The sequence below is a fragment of the Eumetopias jubatus genome, unplaced genomic scaffold, assembly GCF_037043125.1.
Source record: "Eumetopias jubatus isolate StellerSeaLion01/CBP00866 unplaced genomic scaffold, mEumJub1_p1.0 scaffold_10, whole genome shotgun sequence".
Taxonomy (NCBI): Eukaryota; Metazoa; Chordata; class Mammalia; order Carnivora; family Otariidae; genus Eumetopias; species Eumetopias jubatus.
Window position 1 is genome coordinate 68,524,873 of NW_028274816.1, and position 24,469 is coordinate 68,549,341.

General features: G+C 60.3%; 1 protein-coding gene across 5 annotated transcripts; it reads right to left on the reverse strand.

Moving 5' to 3' along the window:
- Positions 1-175: 175 nt before the first annotated feature.
- SREBF1 (sterol regulatory element binding transcription factor 1) lies at positions 176-23,637 on the reverse strand. Of its 5 annotated transcripts, none has more exons than XM_028089555.2 (19): positions 23,372-23,637; positions 7,276-7,710; positions 6,681-6,868; positions 6,458-6,595; positions 6,160-6,381; positions 5,493-5,607; positions 5,049-5,263; positions 4,604-4,805; positions 4,299-4,477; positions 3,765-4,026; positions 3,523-3,689; positions 3,143-3,311; positions 2,573-2,681; positions 2,169-2,278; positions 1,937-2,069; positions 1,640-1,805; positions 1,024-1,224; positions 826-934; positions 176-491 (listed from the first exon to the last, which is right to left on the reverse strand). In XM_028089555.2, exons 1-19 carry the CDS (start codon positions 23,460-23,462, stop codon positions 262-264), a joined length of 3,441 nt encoding a protein of 1,146 aa, XP_027945356.1. In that variant the 5' UTR covers positions 23,463-23,637; the 3' UTR covers positions 176-261. The 5 variants fall into 5 exon arrangements, with proteins under 5 accessions (XP_027945356.1, XP_087884049.1, XP_087884048.1 ...); XM_088027923.1 differs by having other exon boundaries at positions 796-934; XM_088027922.1 differs by having other exon boundaries at positions 1,937-2,278.
- Between the last annotated feature and the right edge of the window lie 832 nt (positions 23,638-24,469).

The following is a 24,469-nucleotide window of genomic DNA, read 5'->3' on the forward strand; positions in this document are numbered from 1 at the left end:
CCCCTGCAATCCCCCGATCGGCCACCAGAGGTCAGCACATGCTGGCCGCCGCTCGTCGGGTTGGGGCACGGGGCGGGGCGGGGTCTCGCCCCCACCGGCCTCCCAGGTCAAGAGGCAGCAAAAGCCCCTGCGTGCCTCCCATCCCCCCAAGAGACAGCAGTACGTGGGCGGACCATGGACATTTGGGGTTCCCCAGCGCTGCCTTCGGCCGTCGAGGCTCCGGCCCGGCACACAGGCCCCGCTGGGGCCGCCGACGGGGACCTAGCTGGAGGTGACGGTGGTCCCGCCGCCCAGGCGCATGAGCATTTGCTGGCAGTCGTGCAGCAGGCGGCGGTCGCCGAGCTTCTCGAGCGTGCGCGCCGCCTCGGCCAGCATGCCCACGCGCTGCCCCGGCGCCGAAAGGAAGCCGGGCGGTAAGTAGCAGGAGGCCAGCAGCAAGGCCTCGGCGTGCTCCCGCCGCGTGGGCCGCGGCTCCAGCTCGGCCGCTGCGCCTGCGCACACCGCACGGGCGTCAGGGGCGGGGCTCCGAGCCTGGCCCCGCCCCCTCCGCCCCCCCCCACGCCCTTCTCGGGCGCACCCCTGGAGCCTCAGACCCCTCCCCGGGGCCCGTACGGTACAATGGACTCGGCACAGTCGCCTTTCCCTGCAGGTGACAGTGGCCCCCAGTGGATTTCGCAGGTGGGATATCGCCCTCCGGCAACCGGCACGAAGTCCCTCGGTCTCTGCCTCTTACACAGCAGCGCTCGGCATCCGTCACACCGTCTGGGCCTTCCCAGCCCCAGGCGCGGCCCGAACCCGCCCCTACCAGGGCAGCGCCCCGCTCACCTTTGCCACAGGGGCCTGCCCTCCTCCGCAGACTGCGGTCCAGGAGCTGGTGTGTCCGCGTGGGGCTGGCCCCCGCCATCAGCCGGGCCGTGGCCTCGTGCAGAAACACCTGGGCAGGAGGGGGCCCGGAGAGTCGGGGTTCGGGCCGGGCCCCCACTCTCCCCGCACCTGCTGGTGAAGGGCCCTGTGGCCACTCACCCTCCGCATGGCGGGCCGGAAGCTCTGTGCCAGACGCCTCAGGCCACTCAGGTCCCGCTGGAAGCCACGCAGTTCGAGGGCGGAGGCCTGGGCTCCAGCGCCGGGGCCCTGCGAGGCCTGGGGGGGTGCAGGTAGCTGCTGCCGCCGCCACAGGCTAGTCCGCGCCACGAGGAGCAAGTCACACAGGAGCAGCTGCATGGCCTGGAGGGGTGGGGAGGGCAGGGCAGGGGTCACGGGGGGGGGGGGCTCCGGCTGTGGGAGGGGACGGGTGGGGGCCCGCGGTGCCAGGGGCCGGCTCCGGGCTGCACTGCGGAGGCACTGCACCCGCGTCACTCACGTGCAATGCAACAGCAATGCACCGCGGGGCCGCCCGCCTCTCCAGGCCCCCACGCCTGCCACCTGCCACAGGAGCAGCCTCCAAAGAGAGCTCTGCCAGACCCCTCACCCCACCCCTCCTCCTGGGGCTGGGGCGACTGGGGCCTTAGCGAGTGCGCCCCCCATCCAGTACTGCGGGGATAAGCCCACAGTCTTCTGCAGCGCAAGGGGGAAGGTCCAGGGACGGAAAGGGCGGTGACAGCCCCCCAAGACCTGCCAGGCCCCCAGCACCACCCCTCACCTTGTTGATGGAGCTGCCAGCTGGGGTGGTGGCCAGGCTGTCCTGCAGGTACCCACTGGCCTTCTCACAGATGGCCAGGCTGGCCGGGCCAGACTCTGCCTTCCCGCGGCCCAGCACGGCCCGGGCTGCCTTGAAGGAGTGCAGAGCCGCCCTGGGCAGGGGTCTCCTGTTGGGGCCAGGGCAGAGGACCGATGGTCAAACCGGGCCCAGACCCACACTGAGACCCCAACCGCACAAAACCAAGGCTGAGGGGCAGCACCGCGCTGGGGGTGCCGGGAGAATCTGGCGGATCCTCACTCAGACTCCTGCAGGGCACGGGGCAGGTGCTCCACCAGCGGGTACAGCCGCTCAGCCGCCTCCTCATCACGCCGCAGCCAGTGGATCACCACGGCCGTCAGGGAGGCCCACCACTTGGCCACAGGGTCTGTGCCTGCAGGAAGCATGGGGGTGGGGGGAGGCTCCCTGAAGCTCAGCCACACTGCAGCTGAGGCGGAGCCGGGGGTCGCGGGGCGGGGGCCTGGGGACTCACCAGTGGTGGTGGCCGTGCTGGAGCTGATGGAAAAGCTACAGGCGGGAACCCCAGCAGCATCGGAACAGCTGTTGAGCAGCTGCAGGTACCCCAGGGCGTCCAAGAACTCCCTGTGGCAGGAGAGACACCTCGCTGTCAGGACAGGTGGCAGGGCTTCTGCGAAGGCCCCGGCCCTCCTCCCCTCCCACCAGAGCCCAGCCGGACCTCCCAGCTCCCTTCCTGGCCAGCTGCTAGGGAGACAGACCCAGGGAGGAACTGAGATGCGCCCGAGGCTGCACAGCAGGTGGGCAGTAGCCTGGCTCTGGCCACCCACCCACGGCCCTGGACACAGCCACTCCCAGACTTACCGTGGAGGGTGCCTGCCTGGTGGGGGTGTGTGGGGCGGGGGGCGCAGGGCCACTCACCTGTCCCCATCAGCCGATCCAGGGCTGGGACTGGGCTGAGCCACACAATTCAGTGCTCGCTCCAAGAGATGTTCGCGGAATAGCTGAGTCACCTGGGCCAAGGGGTCCACTGTGGGGAGGAGCGGGTGAGCGGGGCGGCAGGAAGGGCCCCACCCCTCCTCCCCACATGCACCTCTCCACACCAACGGCCCTCCCCTGGGCATGCGGGTGGGATAGATACCCCAGGCTGCCCTTGGATAGGGTGACCTACCCCCGGACAGTGTTAATCTGCTTAATAACACGTCTCTACCAGCTCTGTTTCTTCCATCTGATCTCCTTACTCAACACTGGTCTTGCCTGGGATCACCTCCCAAATCAACCACCTGCCCCCAAATTCCTGTCTCCCTCTTTGCTTCTGAAGTGCCCCAACTGAGACAGACCCAGCCTTGTTGCTCCTGCAGCCTCAGCAACAACAGACAGACCGGGGCGGGCAGGGACATGCAGAGATGCAGGGACAAGGGGTGGGACAGGAATGGGAATGGGCCACGAAGGATGTCGGGTGACGGGATGGGCACGGCGCTGAGAGAGCACCTGGGTTGCCGGCCAAGCTGTACAGGCTCTCCCTCGGGGTACTGCACACGGCCCAGTCCCCATCCACGAAGAAACGGTGGCCCACGGGGTGGCACAGCCACTGCATGGCAAGAGGCACCGAGCCGCTCTGTGCCAGGCAGGCCTGGCGGGCGCTACTCAGGAAGAAGCGCTGTGGGGGAGGGGAGCTGGGCTGTCACACTGCACCCAGACAGGGACTCAAACCCAGCCCTAGGTCTGAGGGCCCAGCTGGGCCTCGAGTTTCCCCCCCCCCCCGCCCCAGTAACCGACTGCCTCCTCCTGTGAGCCCCGTGCCCAGGGAGCCACTGGAAAGAGCTGCAGAGACAAGCCCCCCAGCCCATCGGCCCAGCACCCACACTCACTGTCAGGAAATGCAAGGCCCGCGGGAAACTGGTCTTGACCCTCAGCGCGGCGGCCACATAGATCTCGGCCAGCGTGGCCACGGACACGGCGTCCCCCGCACATTCCGCCAGGTTCAGGGCGCTCAGTGCCAGATTGGCGGCAGTGAGGTGCCCGCCTGTGTACTTCCCTGGAAAACGGGCAGGACGTGAGGCAGGGGTGCGGCGGCGGGAGCCCCCCAGGCCCAGCCCCTCGCCCTGCATACCCATGGCGTGCAGCTGGTGCAGCTTGTGGTAGACGAATGCGGCATCCCGGGCGCTGGTGCGGGCGTCCGCCTGCAGGGCGCAGTCCCTCTGCAGGCCCCCTGCCCGGCCTGCCAGCCAGCGGCCCACCCAGAGACGCTGTAGCAGATGGCGGATGAGGTTCCAGAGCAGGCTGCAGGCCAGGTCCAGGTGAGAGGTGGGCAGCGGGCGGCCCAGGGCCCGCAGGGCCAGCCACAGCTGCTGCGCAGCTTGGGCGAAGTCCCCCTGGGGATGAGGGTTTTCCAGGTGAGCAAAGGGGGATCAGAGTATGTGAGCACCCGATACCCGTCCACTCCGAAGACCCTCCCACCTCGGGCCCCCCACCATGACGCTGGTGTGCTCCCCCGCCCTCCCAGGCAGTGCGAGTCTGAGGGGTCGACAGGAGCGGGGAGGACAGGGCAGGGCAGGGCAGGGCCACCCAGCACCTTCCCAGGCGCTGCCCAGGTCCTGGCCCTGCCCCATCCCCCGAGCCCACCCCCGGGGATCCGGCCCCTTACCCGGGCCAGGTCCAGGTCAGCCTGCTTGCGGTGCCTCCAGAAGTGCACGGCGGGGCCCGAGTGGGGCCGCGTGACTGGCTCTCCGTAGACAAAGAGAAGCGCCAAGCAGGCCAGCGCCAGCAGCCCATTGGGCAGCCAGACCAGTGGGGTCAGCAGCCACGGGGCCCAGCCAGGGCCGTCTGGGGGCAGACCGAAGGGCTGGGACCACAGCGCCCTGGAAATCCAGAGTCCCGGCTACACCCCCCCGAGCTCCCCGCCAGCGCCCCCTCCGTTCCCAGGATACCCATGCTGGGGGTCTGTCCTACCTCTGCCCTCAGTGCCCAGCACGCTGCGGCCAGGACGGTGGTAGGTGCTGCCGGCATCCGAGGGGCTGGGGAGAGCCCGGCCGCCCAACAGGGCAGCCAAGGGGTTGCAGGAGAGGCAGAGGAAGACGAGCGTGCACAGGGCCAGGCGGGAGCGGTCCAGCATGCCCCGGCTGCGGGGGGACAGCAGCTGCTCGGGCTTCACCTGGCAGGGGTGGGCAGGTCGGCGAGGGCAGAGCGGGAGTGGGCCCGGGGGGATGCGACAGGGAAGGAGGGATCAGCCCTCCACACGGCCTTACTGTGGGAACCCACATGGCTACAGGCCTCAGTTTCTCTATCAAATGGGAGGTGGGCTATGTTAGGGGCCTCTTCCCGACCAAGTCCTGGGGCTCAGATATCCAGGGGAGACGGACCGGGGGTGGGGGTGGGGAACAGGGCCGGGCCCAACCTGGCTGTCCTCAAACACCGGGCTGTCGGGCTCCGAGTCACTGCCACTGCCGCCGCTACCCCTGCCTCCAAGGGACAAGGGGCTGCTCTGAAACGGCGAGCCGGCGTCCGAGGGGGGCGGGCTCAGCGTGTCCACCAGCTCAGGCTTCGTGCCGTCCATGGGCACGTCTGTGTTTCCTCCGCTGCCGCAGGCTGAGACCAGGTCCTTCAGAGACTCTGGAGGCCGGAAAGGAGCAGGGCCGGGGGTGAAGACTAGATACCCCACCCCCAATCAGCTCAGGGCCCTCTGGAGAGGGGCGCATGGGAGTTGGTCTAGCTCTTGAGGGCCAAGTTGGGGCCAAAGGAGAGGCTAAGGGCCCTTGTAGGGTTAGGGCTTAAGGGGCAGGTGCGGGAGCTGGGGGGTGGGGCAGCGCAGAGCCAGCGGCATGGGGAGGCCAGGACTCACTGCTTTTGTGGGCTGCAGTGCGGAGACTCAGGTTCTCCTGCTTGAGCTTCTGGTTGCTCTGTTGTAGGAAGCGGATGTAATCGATGGCCTTTCGCAAGACGGCAGACTTATTCAGCTGCAGGGGGTAGGAGGGAGATGGCACAAGGGGCCGGTCAGGCCTGGCCAGTGGGCACCTAAGCAGAGGGCGGGGTGGGGGGTGGCGCTACTCCACAGCACGGCTGCCTCAGGACTGTTGCACTTGCTGTTCTCTCTACGTGGAACGTTCTTCCCCTAGTAGAACCTATCTCCCAGGCTGGGCATGAGGATTCATACCCCAAAGGCATCCAACAGTGTCCGGCTAACTCCCTCCCCTCCTTCAGGTCTTTGCTGTTGTCATGTCACCTTGGTGAGGTGCTTCAGACGTGTAGCCTCATCGTCCCTCTCCCTGGGTTGTCCTCCTTCACGGCGCTTATCCCCAGCGGGCGACTCTAACACTTCCTTCTTTATCCTGTGTACTGTCATCCCCTGTCCCCCACTAGAACGTCAGTCTCCAGACAGCAGGATTTTTGTCTGTCTGTTCCCTGCAGTGTCCCCAGGGCCCAGGCTCAGTCCCAACCTCTGGGTCTTCCGGTCCCCTGCTTCCCCAGGGTCACCCCCACAGTGTGCCTCTGAACACCGTTGCCCGCACCTTCGCCTCAGTGCCCACCACCAGGTCCTTGAGCTCGACGATTTTGTCGTTGATGGAGGAACGATAGCGTTTTTCAATGGCGTTGTGGGCCGTGCGCTTCTCCCCGCGGCTCTGCGCCGAGCCCGGGGCCTTGCCACCAGCTGCCAGCCGGTTGATGGGCAGCTTCTCTGCGTCCATGACCAGCGGCACTGTCGCCAGGATGGTTCCTCCACTCACCAGGGTCTGAGGGGCCAGGCGCAGGTTACCAGCCGGGCCTGCCCACACGCAGAGCCCCAGCCTTCGGCCCCACGCCACCCACCTGCAAGGGCGCCGTCTGTACAGCGGCGCCAGGGGCCAGGGAGCTGATACCCGCCGCCTTCACAGTGGCTGCCATGTCTGTTTTCATGGTCGTCAGGAGCAGAGAGTCTGCCTTGATAAAGTGGGGCTGCAGCAGGACCTGGGAGGGGATGCGGTCTCAGCCAAGAGCTGTGAGTCTGGACCGGGGCCTGCCATCTCCCCGAGGCCTGGCCAGACCTCCTCACCGGGACCTGCTGGATCTGCGAGGTCACCGTGGTTGTTCCGGGCACTGTTGTGGGGTTGGCTGTGGCCGTCAACAGCTGCTGGGGGGCTGCGTTCTGGACCTGGGTGTGCAAGGAGACGGGCGGGACCCCTGGCAGAGAAGCCAGAGGTAGGCCAGGCAGCGGCTGCGGGGTGCTCCCCGGAGGGGTCCCTGCAGAGATAAAGGCTGGGGCTGCAGGCACAGGCCACCCTCACCCACTTTCAACCCACCCCTCAGGGCCCTATCACCCTATGACCTGGGATGAGTCATCAGCCCTCATGGCTTTGGGTTCCTGGGTGGCCAACCCCTGCCTGGAGTTCCGATACAAATGTGCTAGCTTTCCAGCCACGCATTTGTCCCTGGAAGGGTGGCGCTGATGTCGCCACCCGGGCACAGTGAGAGGCAGGGCTTCACCCAGCACCAACGCACAAGGTACTGCTAGGAACAGGGGAGGGGCGGCGCCTAAGGCAGAACAGCAGAGGCCCCGATGTCTACAGCCCGCAAACTCCTCTCCTAAGGCCACGGTAGACCCTCCTCTCTGTGCTCGTGTTGTCCCTTCCCCCCACACCCCCCCTTACCTGTGGAGAAGCCTCCCGTGGCGCTGGGGTAGCCCAACACAGGGGCAGAGCTGAACTGTGGTGGGGCAGGGGCCGGGAAGCTCTGGGGCAGAAGGGACCCTGGCAGGGGCTGTGGGGTCGGGGCCTGCAGGATAGTCAGTGGCAGGGGCTCCTCCTTGATACCAGGCCCGGGGGAGAAGGCAGGCCCGGGGGGGTACATCTTCAGGGAGGTGGGCGCAGGCTGGGGAGGGGACAAGGGTGGAGGTGTCGCCTTGGGTCCCCCCAGGAAGCCTTCGAGTGGGGAGCTCATTGTGGCAGGAGGTGGGGACAAGCTGCCCGGGGAGTTGGCATCAGGACTCGCAGGGTCTGTGCCCCCTGCCCCGCTGCCGCCGGCATAGGGTGGGTCGAACAGGCCCGGGAAGTCGCTGTCTTGGTTGTTGATGAGCTGCAGCATGTCTGGGGAACGGAGAAGAGGCTGGGTGAGTGACCGGGGGGCGGGGGCTGGCCCCTGTACAGGGCATCACACACTTCATGCCTCCGGTCCACACAGCTGGATGTGGGGGGCAGTGATGCAGAAACAGAAGGCCACCCACATGAGCCCGGGCTCCGAGACACACAGCCATTTCTTGGGCACCTGTGACATCTGGAGCAATGCCTGGTGCTGCTCATGTACCCAGCAGCCCGTACAACGGCTGGGCAAGGTCAGTGCCCCACACCTAATGCTGAGGCAGAACTGGGGTTTGGGCCCCAAACGGCTGACTGCAGAGCTGCCAACCCCGACCCATTCCTCCGTGGCAGAGACCGAGGCTTGGGGCTGACCCAGCTGCCAGCCATGTGTGTGCCAACCAGTGTGTCCCTGCGTGTTCTGGGCACAAGCCCAGACCATGCCTGCAGCCAAGCAGCCTCGGGACCAGGCCATTCAGGGCTTCAGTTTCCCCTCTATAAAGGCAATGCTGGCCGTCCTGACTCCCTCCTCCTCGTACAGACTGGGACACTCCCTGCCACAGCTCCAGCCTCTCCCCCAGCTGGCGGGTCACCAGCTGCCTGGCTGTTGCCCTGGGGCCCTCTAACCCACTAGGGACAGTCACCCACTGGGTTAAAGTGCTCTGCAAGATCCGCAGCCTGAGCTCCTGGCCCTGCCCACCTGCCCACTGGACATGCGGCCTGGGCCAACAGCCTCCTCTCACTGGGCCTGTTTCCTCATCTGCACAACAAAAAAGGATGAAGCCCTACATGGCAGGGCTGCTACGAGGCTTGGCAGGGCAGGAAGGTGGCGCACAGCGGGCCTCACCGTTACCTGCCTCCTGCCAGGTGCCCCGGCAAGGCAGTTCCTGCAGGAGGGGACCTCCCTCTGGCCTCCAACAGCCCGAGGTGGTGGTGCCAGGCTCGGGCCCCCTGGGCCCTCCATGGGAAACACCTCATGGGCTCTCCCGGCTGGTGCAGGCCCTAAAGGCTTACAGTACTTTCACTGGCAGCGCCCCCCCCATCCCTCACCCCCGCCCTCATGAGCCCCTCTGACAGATGGGGAAACTGAGGCCCTGAAAGAAAAGCTGAGTGAATCCAGGACTGGGGTCCGGATTTGGCTCCAGGGAGGGGGGGCAACTGGCCTCCTCCCTGCTTCTTCCCCTGCTGCCCTAGACGGGGGCGGAGGACGCGGGCAAGCCACCCTCTCACTCCAAACGCCGGGGTAGGGGGAACTACTGCGGGTGGGGGTGGCCCACCAACTCCAGTGGGCGCCGGGAGCTGGCACGCCGCCCCCTCGGGAACCCGCTCTTCCCGCTGGGGGGCTGGGAGTTCCACGGCCACTGCACACACACGCCCCCCCTGAGGAAACCGGGGATGGTGACCCCGCAATGGAGTAGAGGCTCTGTGATAAAGGGGTGGGGGGTCCACCAAAAAATACCTTCGAACGTGCAATCCATGGCTCCGCGGCCCGCGCCCGCCGCCCCTTCGGGGCGTCCCGGCCGCTGGCCTGCCGGTCTCCGCGCGGCGCCGACTTCACCTGTCAGGGCTCGGCCGCGCTATAAAGCCCGCGGAGCGCCCCGCCCCCGCCCCGCCCCGCCCCCTCCGGCCCCGCCCCCGCCCCGCCCCCCGGGGCCGCGGGCCGGGCATGGGGTGAGCGCGCGCGGCCAATCACCGGCCGCGCCGCTGCCTCACTAGGGCCCCGCCTCTGCCACCGCCCCACCCCCGACGGCGGCTCGGGCTCGGGTTTCACCCCGCGGCGCTGAATGGGGCCGGGGTTACTCGCGGGCGCCGGCCCTTAACCCACTCGGCGCCGACATCCGCCGGGGTTACTGACGGTCACCGCCCCCCCTACGCCCCCAGCTCCAAACACCTCCGTCAGCACCTCGGAGAAGGGTGGCGGAGTGGTCGCGGGGCCGGGATAACCCCGGCAGGGACGACCCAACACTCTTTCCAATCGCTGGCACTCTGTGCGGCGGGACCCCATCTCTAGGCCTCAGTTTACTTCTCTAGACAATGGGACAATCACGTCTCCCTGGCCTCGAGAAAGGGAAAAGTGAAAGAGAAAATGGGGGCGGCGCTCAATACCACGAAGCGCTGAGTTAAGGCCAAGGGCTGCCTGGCAGTGGGGGCAGGGACCTCCCCTTCTTGGGGCTGCCCCAGCATGGGGCCACCCCCCACCACATGGATGCCTAATAACAGGTCACTGCCGGGAAACTGAGTCCCAGAGTGAGGAAGGGAGACCCTTACTCCAAAATACACATACACATAATACTTGAACCTGATTCCTCTGTCTCTGCACAGATGTCCTTTTGCAGAGAGACCTGGGTCTGGGATGTGGGGAAGGGGGTCAGCAAAGTCTGCCCTGGCTCCCAGGTCAAGTCTGACTCACTTGTTCACTGTAGGGTCCGGGGAGGCCAAGAGACAACCCAATCCCTGGGACACAAGGTGAGGAAGGCAGGGTGTGACAGGGTGACAGGCTCTGGGGGTCTTTTGAGGAGGTACCTAGGACTGCCTCCCCTTCTGAGGAAGGTCAAAGTTCGACACACATACAGATGAACAAAGCATGGCCAGCTGCCCAGGTTGTCAGCTTGAGCTTTTGTGGCCAAACAGACCACCAGCAAGTCCTGCCCCAGCCTTCAACCTGCCCCTCCTCTGGCTCCCAATCTCCTGTGGCCTCGGTGGGGGGCTGAATCCTGGGCAGGCAGGCATGGCAACTGAGCAGCGTGGGCCAGGAGGGACTCCAGCCCCAATCTCTCTCCCTCTCCACCAGCCTAAACAAGGAAACACAGCCCCATCTCCCTCACACACATCCAGTTCCCAATCTTTCTAGAACTTTCCATGGCTTTGTAGGAGGTGCCAAGGATAAAGAACTTCTCCTCTGGCACCTCCATCTCCCTCTCTCCTCAGCCTGTGGGTGCTCACACTCTCCCTCATCCCCCCAAAAACAAAACAATGCATTGCTGTTGGAAAGGTTCTGACCTCACCCGAGTAACCGAGACAGGTTAGACACCGAGACCTGAATTCCAGGCCCGAGTTTCAAAAGCAGACCCTGGTGGCTCTGTTCTCCCTTACCGTGTTCCCCAGTTGTGGAGCCCTGAATGTGGCAGGGCAGACAAGCATGGTCAGAGGCAGCCCCGAGGGTGTCAAGCCCGCCCCCCGCCCCCTTCCTGTCTCATCCTTAGGATGTCTTCCCTTCACCACATTTTCTCGCCTTTGTTTTCCATTCCTCACATCTTTGGGCTCTGCCCCCATTCCATCCTGAGGACGGAGAAGGGAGAATGGTCACTCAATGTCCCCCTGAGGGTAGCAGGAGTCTGGAAAGTCTTCTGAGAGGGAGGCTGGCCAAGCGGCAGAGGACACAGTTTAAGCTAAGATGCAGCAAGAAAGAGGGTCTGGGCGCCACGAGGCACCTGGTGGCATCGGAGGGGCCAGCCTTTCCGTAACCCCCCATCTCACTCTCTTCTGGAGCTGAATCTTCCTGCAGAAGCTGGGTGTCAGAGCTAAGAGTGGGGTTAGAAATTCGAGATCAAAACCCACAGTGCACCTCTTCCCCCATACAGCCCAGGGGCCGACCTTCCCTCTGCGTCTCACTTGCCGTGTGATCCCAGGCAAATCACTCGCCTTCTCTGAGCCTCCACCCCTGGTCTCCAGAGGTAAGAGCAGTGGGGTTCTAGAAGGGCAAGTGTGTTTACTACAGCATTATTTATGACAGCCAAACTATAGAAGCAGCCTAGGTTGTCCATCAACGATGAACGGATGAAAATGGGGTGTGTGTGTGTATAATATATATATATATATATATATATATATATATATATATATATATATATATATAAAATGGAATATTACTAAGCCATCAAAAAGAGTGAAGTCTTATCATTTGTAACAACATGGGTGGATCTAGACAGTATAATGCTAAGTGAAATAAGTCAGAGAAAGGCAAATGCCATATGATCTCACTCATACGTGGAATGAAAAAAACAAACAAACAGGAAAAAAGAGACAAACCAAAAAAACAGACTCTAACTCTAGAGAATCAACGGATGGTGACCAGAGGGGAGATGGGTGAAGTAGGTGACAGGGATTAAGAGCCAAGGGCTGTTATGAGCATGATGAGCACTGAGTAATGCAGAAAAACTTTTTTTAAGACTTTATTTATTTATTTTGACAGAGAGAGAGAGACAACGAGAGAGGGAACACAAGCAGGGGGAGTGGGAGAGGGAGAGGCAGGCCTCCTGCGGAGCAGGGAGCCCGATGCGGGGCTCGATCCCAGGACCCTGGGATTATAACCTGAGCCGAAGGCAGACGCTTAATAACTGAGCCACCCAGGCGCCCCTGTAATGTAGAGAATTGCTGAATCACTATGTTATACACCCAAAAACTCATATAACACTGCATGTGAACTAAAAAAAAAAAAATGAAAATAAAAAATAATAAAAGAGCAAGTATATGGGCGCACCTGGGTGGCTCAGTAGATTAAGCATCCAACTCTTGATTTCGTCTCCGGTCATGACCTCAGGGTCATGAGACTGAGCCCAGCATCAGGCTCTGCGCTGGACGTGGAGCCGGCTTAAGATTCTCTCCCTCTGCCCTCTGCCTCTGCCCCCACCCCCCTGCTCGTGCGCACGCTCCCTCTCTCTCTCTCTCAAAAAAAAGCGCAAGTGTTTGAAGCACCCAGAATTCAGCAAGATTGCTGATAAAGGTTAGTCCCTCTGTAGCAAATGGAATGGTCTAGAACTATTAAGTCAGGTAGTGAGTTGGGCTCCTGGGTGGCTCAGTTGGTTAAGAGACTGCCTTCGGCTCAGGTCATGATCCTGGAGTCCCAGAATCGAGTCCCACATCGGGCTCCCTGCTCAGCGGGGGGTCTGCTTCTCCCTTTGACCCTCCCTGCTCTCACGCTCTCTCTCTCTCTCTCTCAAATAAATAAATAAAACCTTTAAAAAAAAAAAAAAAGGTCAGGGGCACCTGGGTGGCTTAGTCATTAAGCGTCTGCCTTCGGCCCAGGTCATGATCCCAGGGTCCTGGGATCGAGCCCCACATTAGGCTCCCTGCTCCGCGGGAAGCCCGCTTCTTCCTCTCCCACTCCCCCTGCTTGTGTTCCCTCTCTCGCTGTGTCTCTCTCTCAAATAAATAAAATCTTTAAAAAAAAAAAAAAAAGGTCAGGTACTGAATTGCCCAATACTTGCAATGATCAAGCTGCAACTGGGGATTGCTTTATGGAGAGTAAATTGGGCTGGGACTGGGGTGAGGCAAGAGAGGTACCCACTCCCAACCCTGGGAGCCAGGACAGTGGGCCCCAAAAGACTGGCCACGTCTCCCAACTCGTGGATCATTCTCCAGAGAGCTGAGCGCTGGGCTTCCAGCATAGAGAGACTCTCAGAAGGCCCATGGGGCTCCTGCCGGCCCTCCTTGAATATGGGGACTAGGAGGCATAGACTCAGCCTCAGTGGGCCTCCCTCCACCCCCTCCAATCTTTCATCTTACCCACCTCCTCCCCAAGCCTGGATTCCTCCTTTTTCCTCTCCCTTCCATCCCTGCCCTGATCCTATCAGGGCCCAAAAGGAAACCTGAGCAACCCCCCTCCCTCCCTGGCTCTACCTTCACACCTCCTTTGGAAGGCAGATGTGGGGAAGCCTTTTATTCTCTGGCCTGTTTATTCTGTGAGGCCATGATGGAAATCTTGGGAGGACCCAACGTCACGAACGGGCAGGAGCCCCGCTCTGATCGTCACAGGAGCCTCTAGCCCATCCAACCTGTGTGAGACCTCGAACCCCAAACAAGCTCTGCTTACATGCCTCTCGGGATAGGGAGCTCACCACTTCCTTCACATGGCCTGGTCCATCAGGCCCAGATTTGTTTTTCTGACAATATTTACTGCCTTTTCTTTTTTTCTTTTCTTTTTTTTTTTTTTAAGATTTATTTATTTGAGAGAAAGAGAAAGCATGAGGGGGAGGGGCAGAGGGAGACAGCGTCCTAAGCAGACTCTGCAGGGAGCGCAGAGCTGGACGCAGGGCTCCATCTCAAGACCCTGAGATCATGACCTGAGCTGAAATCAAGAGTCAGGTGTTTAACCAACTGGACCATCCAGGCTCCTCTCTACTGCCTTTTCTTAAGTGTCCACTGTGTGTCAGGCCTGTGCCAGGCACTGGGGTACAGGGACACAGCACAAAGACCTTCCCTCCTGGAGTTTATGTTCTAGTGACCGACGGTCTGCACATACATGGAGGAAGGTGGGTGCAGATGGTGATGGGCACCACGAAGAAACTGAGGCAGTAGAAAGAGAGTGTGGGGGGCCACTACAGATGAGATGATCAGCAAGTGTCTCTGAGGAGGCAACATCTGAGCGGAGGCCTGAATGAAACGAGGCAGCGGGCCAGGAGGGAGGAAGAATGCCCAGGGCAGAAGGAACAGCAAGTGCAAGGGCCCTGAGGTAGGAGCAAGCTTGGTGTGAGGATGATGAGACAGCAAGGAGGCCAGTGTGGCCGGAGCAGAAGGAGCGAAGGGGGAACAGAGGTCACGGAGGCAGCCAGGGAGCTGGAAATCCCACACAAGTTTGTCTGTCCTCTGAGCCAAGGACACCAATACTCCAGGAAATGGGCAGGAAAGGGGTTTGCACACTGTCCAGTCACGAGTGTGAAGAAGAGTGAAGGGTATAAAGCAGCACCCGCACAGGAGAGGGCATGCGACAGGGCTTATGGGACCCCTGGAGCGTTCCACCCCTGCCCTCTTCATGATGGGCACAGGGCAGGGGTGGGGCGCTCCCTCGGCATCCCAGGGAGCCAGGGCTACACCCTGCCTGCCATTCATCCCTGCTGCTCCTACCAGTGCCTCCGCGATCCTCCTGAGGACTCAGGTCAGCAGGGTTGCATGTCCTCAGCTAGTCATGTATGCAACAGGGACAGACAGCCCTTTGTGCACCCAGGGCTGCTGAGGGTGCGAGCGTGTGCCGGCTCTTCCCGGAATGGGAAGGGCCCATGGCGGGAGCCCCAGGTGTACCTGGGCATGGGCCCTCTAGATGGGACAAGGAAACTAAGGCTCAGAGAGAGGTCGTGTGTACAGGGGCCCACCACTGCCAAGTAGAGTATCTGGGACTCAAACCCAGGTCCAGCAACCCCCGAGCCCACACGCATCAGCTCCAGCCTGGCTCTGCCCCAACCGGCTGGCGGCACTGGTCTCAACTCAGGAGGTGTGTGCGGAGTGCAGGATCGGGAGAGGAGGCAGCACGAAGCTCAGCAAGGCTCAGCTCGGGCACTGCCCCTTCCTGGGGACCTTCCCAGCCGCCGTTAGCGGCCGGGCCTTGGCGGGGAGCCCCTCAAGTCAGGGCCGGGGCCTGAACCAGCGTGTGACCCCAGCATTGCTCAGTACAAGGAAGAGCCCAGAGGGGACCAGAGCCAGCTGGCCACCACCCCACTGCTGGTCTCCAGCCGCGGGCTCTCCCCCAGGCTGTTCCCTCTGCCAGGAATGTCCTTCCCACTATCCTCTGTCTACCTAGCAAACTCCTGTTCCTCTTTCAAAACTCACTCTGACGTTACCTTCTCAGCTTCTTCCCTCATCTGTGTCATCCCACACACTAGGTCCCATTTACCCAGACCACATGACCCTGGACATGACCTGTAAGAGGGCCATTAAACAAAGATGCTGGCCAGCACCAACTCAGACATCTTATCCTAGGTGGGGGCTCGGGGCACATACTTATTCTGGAAGCTGAAAAGCAACCCAAAGCCCTGAGACACTGGCAATCTGGGAGCAGGGCCTGACTGCTGAGCAACTGTTTCCAGTCTAAATAGTAGTGCTGCACATTTCTTTATATAAATTATATCTATTTCCCCCTTCGGGGTTGCTTCCCTGCAGCCTGCTTTAAACCTGAAATGGATGTATGGGTTCAAAGGGAACATGTTGTTTTAGAGCTGCTGGGCTGCTCTCTGGAAAAGAGAAACCCCTTTACAACCTCCCCTGCCCTGTGTCCCATTTCCTCATTGCATCACCAGCACGGGGTTTTATCATTTTTATTTACTTTTGGTTGCTTTGCTTAGCCCAGAGAGGTGTGTGACTGGAAGCTCGAAGTGCTTGAATTTGTATTTCCAAGGCTGCCTGCGTTGAGGTGTTTTGTGTGGCCCAACTATCAACGATGACCAGAGGCTCAGAGCCACCCGCTGTGCTCTGGTCCTCCTCCACCAGCTAGATTCTTCTGCCTGGGAAGCAATCCCTGCTCGGTGTGGCCTACCTACCGCCCCCCCCACCCCCCCGCCGCTTCTCACAGGTCTCCAGCTCCTTCACCCCGCCTCAACTACCACCAGGCCTGAGCCACACAGGCTGGGCAGCTAGGGGGCTATGGTGAGTGAGGTGTTTCAAGGCCTCTATTCCTCATCTGTGCATTGGGTGAGGAGGTGACAAAGGCATTTCGAAGTTTCCTTCCAGCTCTACTCTCTTTATCTTGTTTTTTTTTTTAAAGATTTGTTTATTCATTTATTTGCCAGAGAGACAGAGAAGACACATGCATAAGCAGGGGGATCGGCAGGCAGAGGCAGAGGGAGAAGCAGACTCCCCGCTGAGCAGGGAGCCTAAAGCGGGGCTTGACCCCAGGACCCTGGGATCATGACCTGAGCCAAAGGCAGACACTTAACTGACTAAGCCACACAGGCACCCATCTATTTATTTTTTATTTAAATTCAATTAATTAACAATATTATCCTTTTTTTAAAGAAAGATTTTTTTTAAATTTTTTATTGTTATGTTAATCACCATATATTACATCATTAGTTTTTTGGTGCAGTGTTCCATGATTCATTGTTTGTTCATAACACCCAGTGCTCCATGCAGAACGTGCCCTCCTCAATACCCATCACCAGGCTAACCCATCCCCCTACCCCCTCCCCTCTAGAACCCTCAGTTTGTTTTTCAGAGTCCATCATCTCTCATGGTTCGTCTCCCCCTCTGACATACTCCCCTTTTCTTCCTCTCCTGCTATCTTCTTCTTTTTTTTTTCTTAAAATATGTTGCGTTATTTGTTTCAGAAGTACAGATCTGTGATTCAACAGTCTTGCACAATTCACAGCGCTCACCGTAGCACATACCCTCCCCAATGTCTATCACCCAGCCACCCCATCCCTCCCACCCCCACCACTCCAGTAACACTCAGTTTCTTTCCTGAGATTAAGAATTCCTCCTATCAGTGAGGTCATGTGATACATGTTTTTCTCTGATTGACTTATTTCACTCAGCATAACACCCTCCAGTTCCATCCACGTCGTTGCAAATGGCAAGACCTCATTCCTTTTGATGGCTGCATAATATTCCATTGTGTATATATACCACATCTTCTTTATCCATTCATCTGTCGATGGGCATCTTGGCTCTTAAAGAAAGATTTTATTTGGGGCGCCGGGGTGGCTCAGCTGGTTGGGCGAGACTGCCTTCGGCTCGGGTCATGATCCCGGGGTCCTGGGATCGAGCCCCGCATCGGGCTCCCTGCTCCGCGGGAAGCCTGCTTCTCCCTCTCCCACTCCCCCTGCTTGTGTTCCCTCTCTCGCTGTCTCTCTCTCTGTCAAATAAATAAATAAAATCTTAAAAAAAAAAAAAGAAATATTTTATTTATTTATTTGAGAGAGAGAGAGAGCGCTTGAGTGGGGGTAGGGGCAGAGGGAGAAGCAGACTCCCCGCTGAGCAGGGCGCCTGACACCGGACTCAACCCCAGGACCCTGCGATCATGACCTGAGCCAAAGGCAGATGCCTAAACCGACTGAGCCACCCAGGCGTCCCATACACTATCTTTAATGGTAGCTAAGGACAGGGTGCTTGCTCCCCTAGGGGTCAGGCAGGGGGAGAGGTGAAGGGCCCCCCCACTAACCTTGACCAGCCGCACCTTGTTCCCCAAGCAGAGACCCAGAATCCAACGGTGGTTGCTGAGAAATTGAAACCATAGCCCATAGAAACTTCCAACACAGTCTCCTTGGATAATCTGCTAACATTTGTTAAGCTAAATATGTATTAGGTGCCAGGTCCTAGGTAAGTGCTCTAAATGATGAAAGTTGGTTGAGGGCCTACTATGTGCTGCTTAAGCCCTTGACCTAAACGAGCTCATCTGATGCCCACAACTCCAAGAAGATGGTTCTATTATTATTCCTAGTACGCTGACGAGAACCTGAAGCTCAGAGAGGTTAAGCCACTTGGTCGAATCTGAAGACCCCCGGGCTCCAATGGGAACCCCAAAGCCCCAGGAGGGGTAGGGCTGGCACGTGACTGGGAGGGACAGGCTTGCTGGGAGATAGCTGGAGGGTCAGCTGGGGGAAGGGGGTGGGTTTGGCAGGGTTCCAGGTCAGGTTGGGCTTTTCCAGGCCACCAACTCTTCCAGGGGGGATGGACTCCCAATCCCTGCTCCACCTCCCACCAAGCTCCAAACCCAGCAGGGGAACCACACATCTGGATCCAGCTTCAAACACCGCCCTTCCCAGGATCCCCAAACCCGTTTCTAAGGCTCTCCCCGCTCCCCTCCGTGGAGCTGCATGGGACAGAGGTCTCATACGTATGCCGTCCCTGTCAGGTCTGGGGATCAAAGGGCACACCCACAGGGCCTGTGGCTGGCAGAAGACAAAGCCAGAAATACTTCCTTCTGGCCTGCGCTGCCGTTCCCACCAGAGCTGCACCTGCTGGCGGGGCCAAGTCTAGATCCCAGGCCTCTGCCTGGCGGTGACCCCTGCCTGGGGCTGACCGGGTCACTCAGGATGTTTGTGTCCAGCGAGGTGACCATTGGGCAGGAGCTAACTCCCAGACCCCTCAACCCACTGCCAGCATGCTTTTCTCCATCCCCCAAAGAGACGGGTTGCACAAACCCTGCAGGTCTGGAATGCAGTGCTGAGACAAGGGAACAGCATCCTGGGGGCACTGGGGGTCCATGGTCATTTGAGAACTCTGGCGTGATATGCCCGGAGCTGGGAGCTGAGAGGTAAGCAGTCCTGAGCTGTGTTTTCTTTTTGTTTGTTTAATTTTTTTATATTTGAGAGGCAGAGAGGCAGCACACATGCGTGCGGGAATTGGCGGGGTGGGGGGAGGGCAGTGCAAGCAGAGGCCGAGGGAAAGGGAGAGAGAGAAAATCTTAAGCAGGCTCCACACTGGGCCCCAAAGCAGGGCTCGATCTCACGACCCTGAGATCATGACCTGAGCCAGAACCAAGAGTCGGACGCTTAACCGACTGAGCCACCCAGGCGCCCCTCGAGCTGTGTTTTCTAAGAAGGGCCCAAGCTTGGTGGGACCGGGGAAAGGACCAGGCATGAGACACCACGGGGAGGGGCGTGGGGTGGGGGACTGGCCTGGACCCAGAAAACAGCCTAGGAGCAGGCCCTCCTGTGGTTTGTCCAGGCACCTTGGGAGGGACCACAGGGCCGGGGAGGAGGAGGTCCAGGAAGGCTTCCCTGGCTTGGAGGACTCCCGGGGTATGACAAAGAGGGAAGGTGGAGGCATCCAGGCAGAGGACAGACGAACTGTACCCCCAAAAGCTTCAGACAAACCAGAGCCCCCAGGACGACTCCTCAGTCAGGCGCAGCACCCCCCGGTAGGCAGGGAGGCCCCAGCCGGAATGCCAAGTCTACTTGCCCCTTCTGCACTTAAAAGCATGCGCAAGATCTGATCAGTGAATCAGCAAAGAGGTGAAGCCTGCCCCGGGCTTACCAATAATCCCAAACATGGCACAGGACTGCTCTCTCCTGTCCCCACCACCCACAGCCGCCAGGGACCCCAAAGCACAGAGCAACTACAGGAGGCCGCGGGGGCGGGCGGGGAGACGAAGCTCACCAGAGGTTACGGTGCACCGTAGCCAGGCCAATGCCTTCACCCACAGAGCTAAGGGCTCGTGCCGGCAGCTCTACCCCAAAACCCGTTCACATGACAGAGGGCTTGGCAAAAGCAGGCAGCAGGGCTGGGTGGGCCTCGAGGCCCTTGGCCAGCTCCCTGCCGACGGTCCTCGGTCTCCTGACTCAAAGGCCGCGCTCCAGGCTGGGAAGGGGAGGTGGCCGCTTGGCCTCTGAACCCTCTCTGACCTACTTCCAGGCCCCCCAGCGGAGCCCCACGTGGAGCAGCCTCCTGGGTTCCCTGTTCTTTCTTCTTTTTAAGATTTATTTATTTGAGAGAGAGAGAGCTCCAGTGGGGGGGGGGGGGAGGGCGGGCAGAGGGAAAGGGAGAGAAGCAGATTCCCTGCTGAGCACACCAGACACGGGGCTCCATCTCACGACCCTGAGATCACAACCTGAGCCAAAATCAAGAGTCAATGGTCAGGGGCCCCTGGGTGTGACTCGGTTGGTTAAGCTGCTGCCTTTGGCTCAGGTCACGATCCCGGAGTCCCCGGATCGAGTCCCGCATCGGGCTCCCTGCTCAGCGGGGCGTCTGCTTCTCCCTCTGACCCTCCCGCCTCTCATGCTCTCTCTCAAGTAAATAAATAAAATCTTAAAAAAAAAAAAAAAAAAGTCAATGCTCAACTGACTGAGCCACCCAGGTACCACTGGTACCCAGGGCTCCCCATTCTTTTGCTTCCTGCCCCTACCCCCACTCTTAGGAGCTCAGCAGTTTAGAACATGGGCTCCAGAGTCCACAGCCTGAGTCTGAATCCTGGCCCTGCCATGTTCTAGCTGTGTGACCTCAGGCAAGTCACTTAACCTCTCTGTGCGCCTCAAGGCACTCATCCGTAAGATGAAGACCTTAAGTCTACCCACTTTTAGGGTTGTCAGGAGGGCTCACTGGTCAGCTAGGAGCCTGGGCTCAATTAGTGTTCCCTGTTTGTGTTGTGATCCTCTACCCCAGCTGCCGGGGGGAGCTTTCGACATACAACCCAAGCATAGCACTACCCTGCTCCCATCCCCCCAAAACTCCTCACTGCCTCCAGGACCCAGGCCCTCTACCTGTCCGGGAGCTCGAGGCCTGCTTGGCCCACCTCTCAACCCTCTTTCCTCTCAGGGGACCTGGAGACCTTCGGGGCCTGCCCTTCCCACCCCCACGTCACTCTCTCTAGACGTTGAGTCTGCCTCGCTCCAAGGGCAGGGGAAGAGCCTCAAAAGTAGGCCTGGCCTCTGAGCATCAAATTCCCTTCCCAGAGTCTCCACCTATGGAACTGGAGAAGGATCCATCCAAGCAAAGATTGGCCTGGGGGGGTCCACTGCAGTACAGTTACTGAGAACAAAACAACGTGGATGTCCATCAGTAGGGGACTTGGTGCATAAACCAGGGAACTTGATTGTTGCCTGGCTGTTGACACGGAACAAAGCAGGTTACAATCTGCTGTGAGCCAATGGACCCTATTCTAATTTATAAAAGTATAGATTAGCAGTTGCCTGGGGCTGGGTGTGGACCAGGGAGCAGTTGTAAGTTGGCAAGAGGGATCTTACAGTGGTGATGAAAATGTTCTAGAATTAACTGGTGATGGCCACACAACTTGGTCAATGTAACAACTTACTGTACACCTAAAATGGGTAAATCTTATGGCAGGTAATTTATACCTCAATGGTGTTTTTTTTTTTTAATGTTTTATTTATTTATTTATCAGAGAGAAAGAGAGAGAGAGAGAGAGAGAGCACATGAGAAGGGGGAGGGTCAGAGGGAGAAGCAGGCTCTCCGAGCAGGGAGCCCAATGTGGGAGTCGATCCCGGGACCGTGGGATCCTGACCTGAGCTGAAAGCAGACGCTCAACCGACTGAGCCACCCAGGCGTCCCAATGGTGTTGTTTTTAAAAAGCAGATCACGAGTATACAGCCATTCCAAGAAAAAACAAAACAAAACAAAACAGACACACACATGAAAACAATCCCCCACATAATTAACAGAGCTTATCTCTGCATGACTGGTTTAAGGAAGATTTTATTTTCTTCTTTTTGCTCACCTGCACCTTCTAATTTTTTTACAACGCAAAGAGATTCGTTGTGTAATTGGGGGGAAAACGGAAAGTTTGGATAAAAACCGAGAAATCTGCTGTGGTGGGCAAACGTTATGCCCACCCCAGGAAGAGGCCCCAGTCGTCCCCCTTCTCTCCCAGATTAGAGCGGGAGCCTAATTGCCCCCACCTCCCAACGGCTGCAGGGGCCCAGTCTTCGGGCCTCGGGACATAATGCTTCTGTAAATGAGTCAGTGAGAAAGGTCTATGCCAGAGCCGTGGCCCTGATACACCAGCCCTTAGTCCACTGTCCCAACTCCCCTAGGAAGGGAAGCATTCGTATCCTGAGTGGCAAACTGAGGCTCAGAGGTTGAGAGAGCTTGGGCAGGACGGCAAATTGAGTGACTAGGGTCCAGATTCAAGTGCTGACCCCAAAGCCCAGGTCCTCACCACCTGGTCACGGTGCCTATCAGGCTGCACTACTGGGCCCGGGGCTTGTGGAACTGTGAGTGGAGTCAGGCTCAGATCTCCCCAGGGTCTGGGGTTTGGGGACCCTCACTCCAGCGCACAGTGATGGCGAAGGCTGCTTTGGAAAAGCCCCACAACCAGGGTCTCTCCTCCCGGGCCCTCCCCTTGCCTGGCCCACCGGGAAGGTGAGCTGATAAGGCCCCAGGCTAGCAGCCAGCTGGGCTAACATGCAAGGCTGCAGTAGGGAAGGAGCGAGTGGCTTAGATGTGTCTGTTTTGCCAACCCCAGGTGGCCACGGGCTCCATGGACACGTCTGTCCAGGTGGCGGGAGGTTTAAGTCCTGTGGTCTTGGCCTCGGGTTCCCCGTCGACCAAGTGCCACTTAGCCAGTGTTGCCGAAACTGCAGCGCAACCGTGGAGGGCCGTTTGCTGGGGGCTGTGGTTTGCCCTGTCTACACAGTGGGGCAACAGCCTCCCAACTGGTACCTGCCGCCCCGTCCCCAAACCCCTCCTCCGTCTAGCAAACAAGATGCTTTCAAAGACGTGAGTAAACCCGCGCCGCGGCTGCCTGGGAAAACATCCCTCCCCGTCGGTCCCGGGGCTGACCCTCAAGTCTCAGCTCAAAAGTCGGCTCAAAGAGGTCTCACCCCACCCCGGCTCCACCCCAACGCGCAACTAAATATCCGTTTGCGGGTTTTCTGGAGGATTTCCGTGCTCCCAAGAAAAGGGGGAGCCCAGGTCGGTCTGTGAACCGCCCGTGCCGAGGACGCGGCTCGGCATGAAGCAGCTGCTCAATAAAGGTTTGCCCAAGCGATGCCCATCTAGGACCAGGAAAACCGGACGGGGGCGGGAGGGGAAGAGAGAGGGAGGAGGGACCAGAGAAAGCGCCGCGCGCACGCGCAGGAGCTCCGCGCCGAGCTGAACTCTCGGGCCGGAGGGAATGACCGTGAGTAACCCCGCGCTGACGTCAGGGCTGGGGCAGGGGCGGGGCCTCGGCGACGCCCAGGCGGGTCTCCAGGCTTGCGGCGACCGCCACTGGGCTGAGAACTCACTGGCCGCGCCGCTCGGGGCCCCGGACGCCCAGAGGCGCACGTGCCCGGCCGGGAGCCTCCAGGGGACCCGGCGAGGCGCGGCCCGAGACGCCAGGGCGGGCGCAGGGAGGCTCGGCGCGGTCTGGACAACGGGGCCCACAGCGCACTGCCCAGAGGCGCGGGGAAGTCCCCGCGCACAGAGCCGGTGCCCGCGCCCCGCGCCCCGAGCCGGCCCGGAAGACAAAGGCGGGACGCCGCCGGCGCGCCACGCTCGCGCGGAGCCCGGCCGGCCCTTGACGTACCTTCGATGTCGGTCAGGAGGGCCGCGTCCAGCTCGCACGGCTCAGCCAGCGCCTGCTCCAAGGCCGCTTCGCTGAAGGGCGGCTCGTCCATGGCGCAGTCACCTCCTCCGGGCGGCCCGCCGGGCCCGCCGCCGCGTACGGACCTTCGCAGGGAGCGCCGCGTCCGCCGGCCCCGGCCCGCTGTCGCCGCTGCGCGCGTTCGCGTCCCGTCCTGGCCCCGGTGGCGGCCCGGCGCCCGCGAAAAGTTCCTCGGAAACTGGGTTCCCCCGCTGTGGCTCTGCAGGGAGGGCGGGGCGGGGGCGGGGCCCTGCCGGGAGGCCCCGCCCTCCAGGGTAGAGGCGGCCCCACCCTACCTGGAGAGAGCTGGGACCCGGTTGCAGGGTCTGCCTCGCCAGCCTACCCCGAACCGGCGCCTCTATGTGTGCCCTCCACTCATTCATTTTATCCAGCCTCTGGCACAGCAGCGTCTGGCCTACTGCTGCGGGAGCGCTCGGGCAGGCCATGAGCCTTCCCTGGACCTCGGTTTCTCCCAACACCAAGCAAGGGGGCTGGGTGGAATGAAAGCTCCAGGACAGGGCCTGTCCCAGAGGTCTCTGGACTTGGGGCTGGAGGGGGGTGGAGTCTGGACAGACCTCACTTCCTAGATTTAGCTCTTTAGAACGAGACAGATCTGTGCAAGCGATAGCTGTGTGCTGTCGGGCCAACTCTGTCCTCCATTTCATCATCTGTAAGTGGAGCTTGGTGATGCTTCTCCACAGGCTGGTTGGGATGTTAGTGATTATGGGGGGTGCCGCTGGGCCTGTGAGATCAGCCTGCCCCCCCCCCCCAGTTTCCTTAGATCAGATTGGTCTCCTGATAAAGGGGTAGCCCAAAGGGAGCCTGGAAGAGACTTGAATTTCCCTTCCTGATTTAATCTGGTTTTCTTCCCAGATCCAGTTGTGGTGACCATAGAGGGGTTTGGGAGCCAGTGGACCCAGTCCACCCCCCGAAGTAGGCTGGCCTCAGTACCCAGGAAGACAGGAAGACCCAGAGTTCTAATTGCCCAAGCACAGAGCTACTCAGGAACAACGACAGGGTTGGGCCCCAGGGCTATCTGAC

What these genes read in the sequence shown, in the direction of transcription:
- SREBF1 (XM_088027921.1), bottom strand. Translation starts at nt 23,462, where the DNA reads ATGGACGAGCCGCCCTTCAGCGAAGCGGCCTTGGAGCAGGCGCTGGCT. An exon ending in CTGACCTGGACCTGGCCCGG is followed by an intron (nt 4,027 to 4,298) that starts GTAAGGGGCCGG and finishes CCTCATCCCCAG; the next exon opens with GGGGACTTCGCCCAAGCTGC. An exon ending in GGATCGGCTGATGGGGACAG is followed by an intron (nt 2,279 to 2,572) that starts GTGAGTGGCCCT and finishes CTCCTGCCACAG; the next exon opens with GGAGTTCTTGGACGCCCTGG.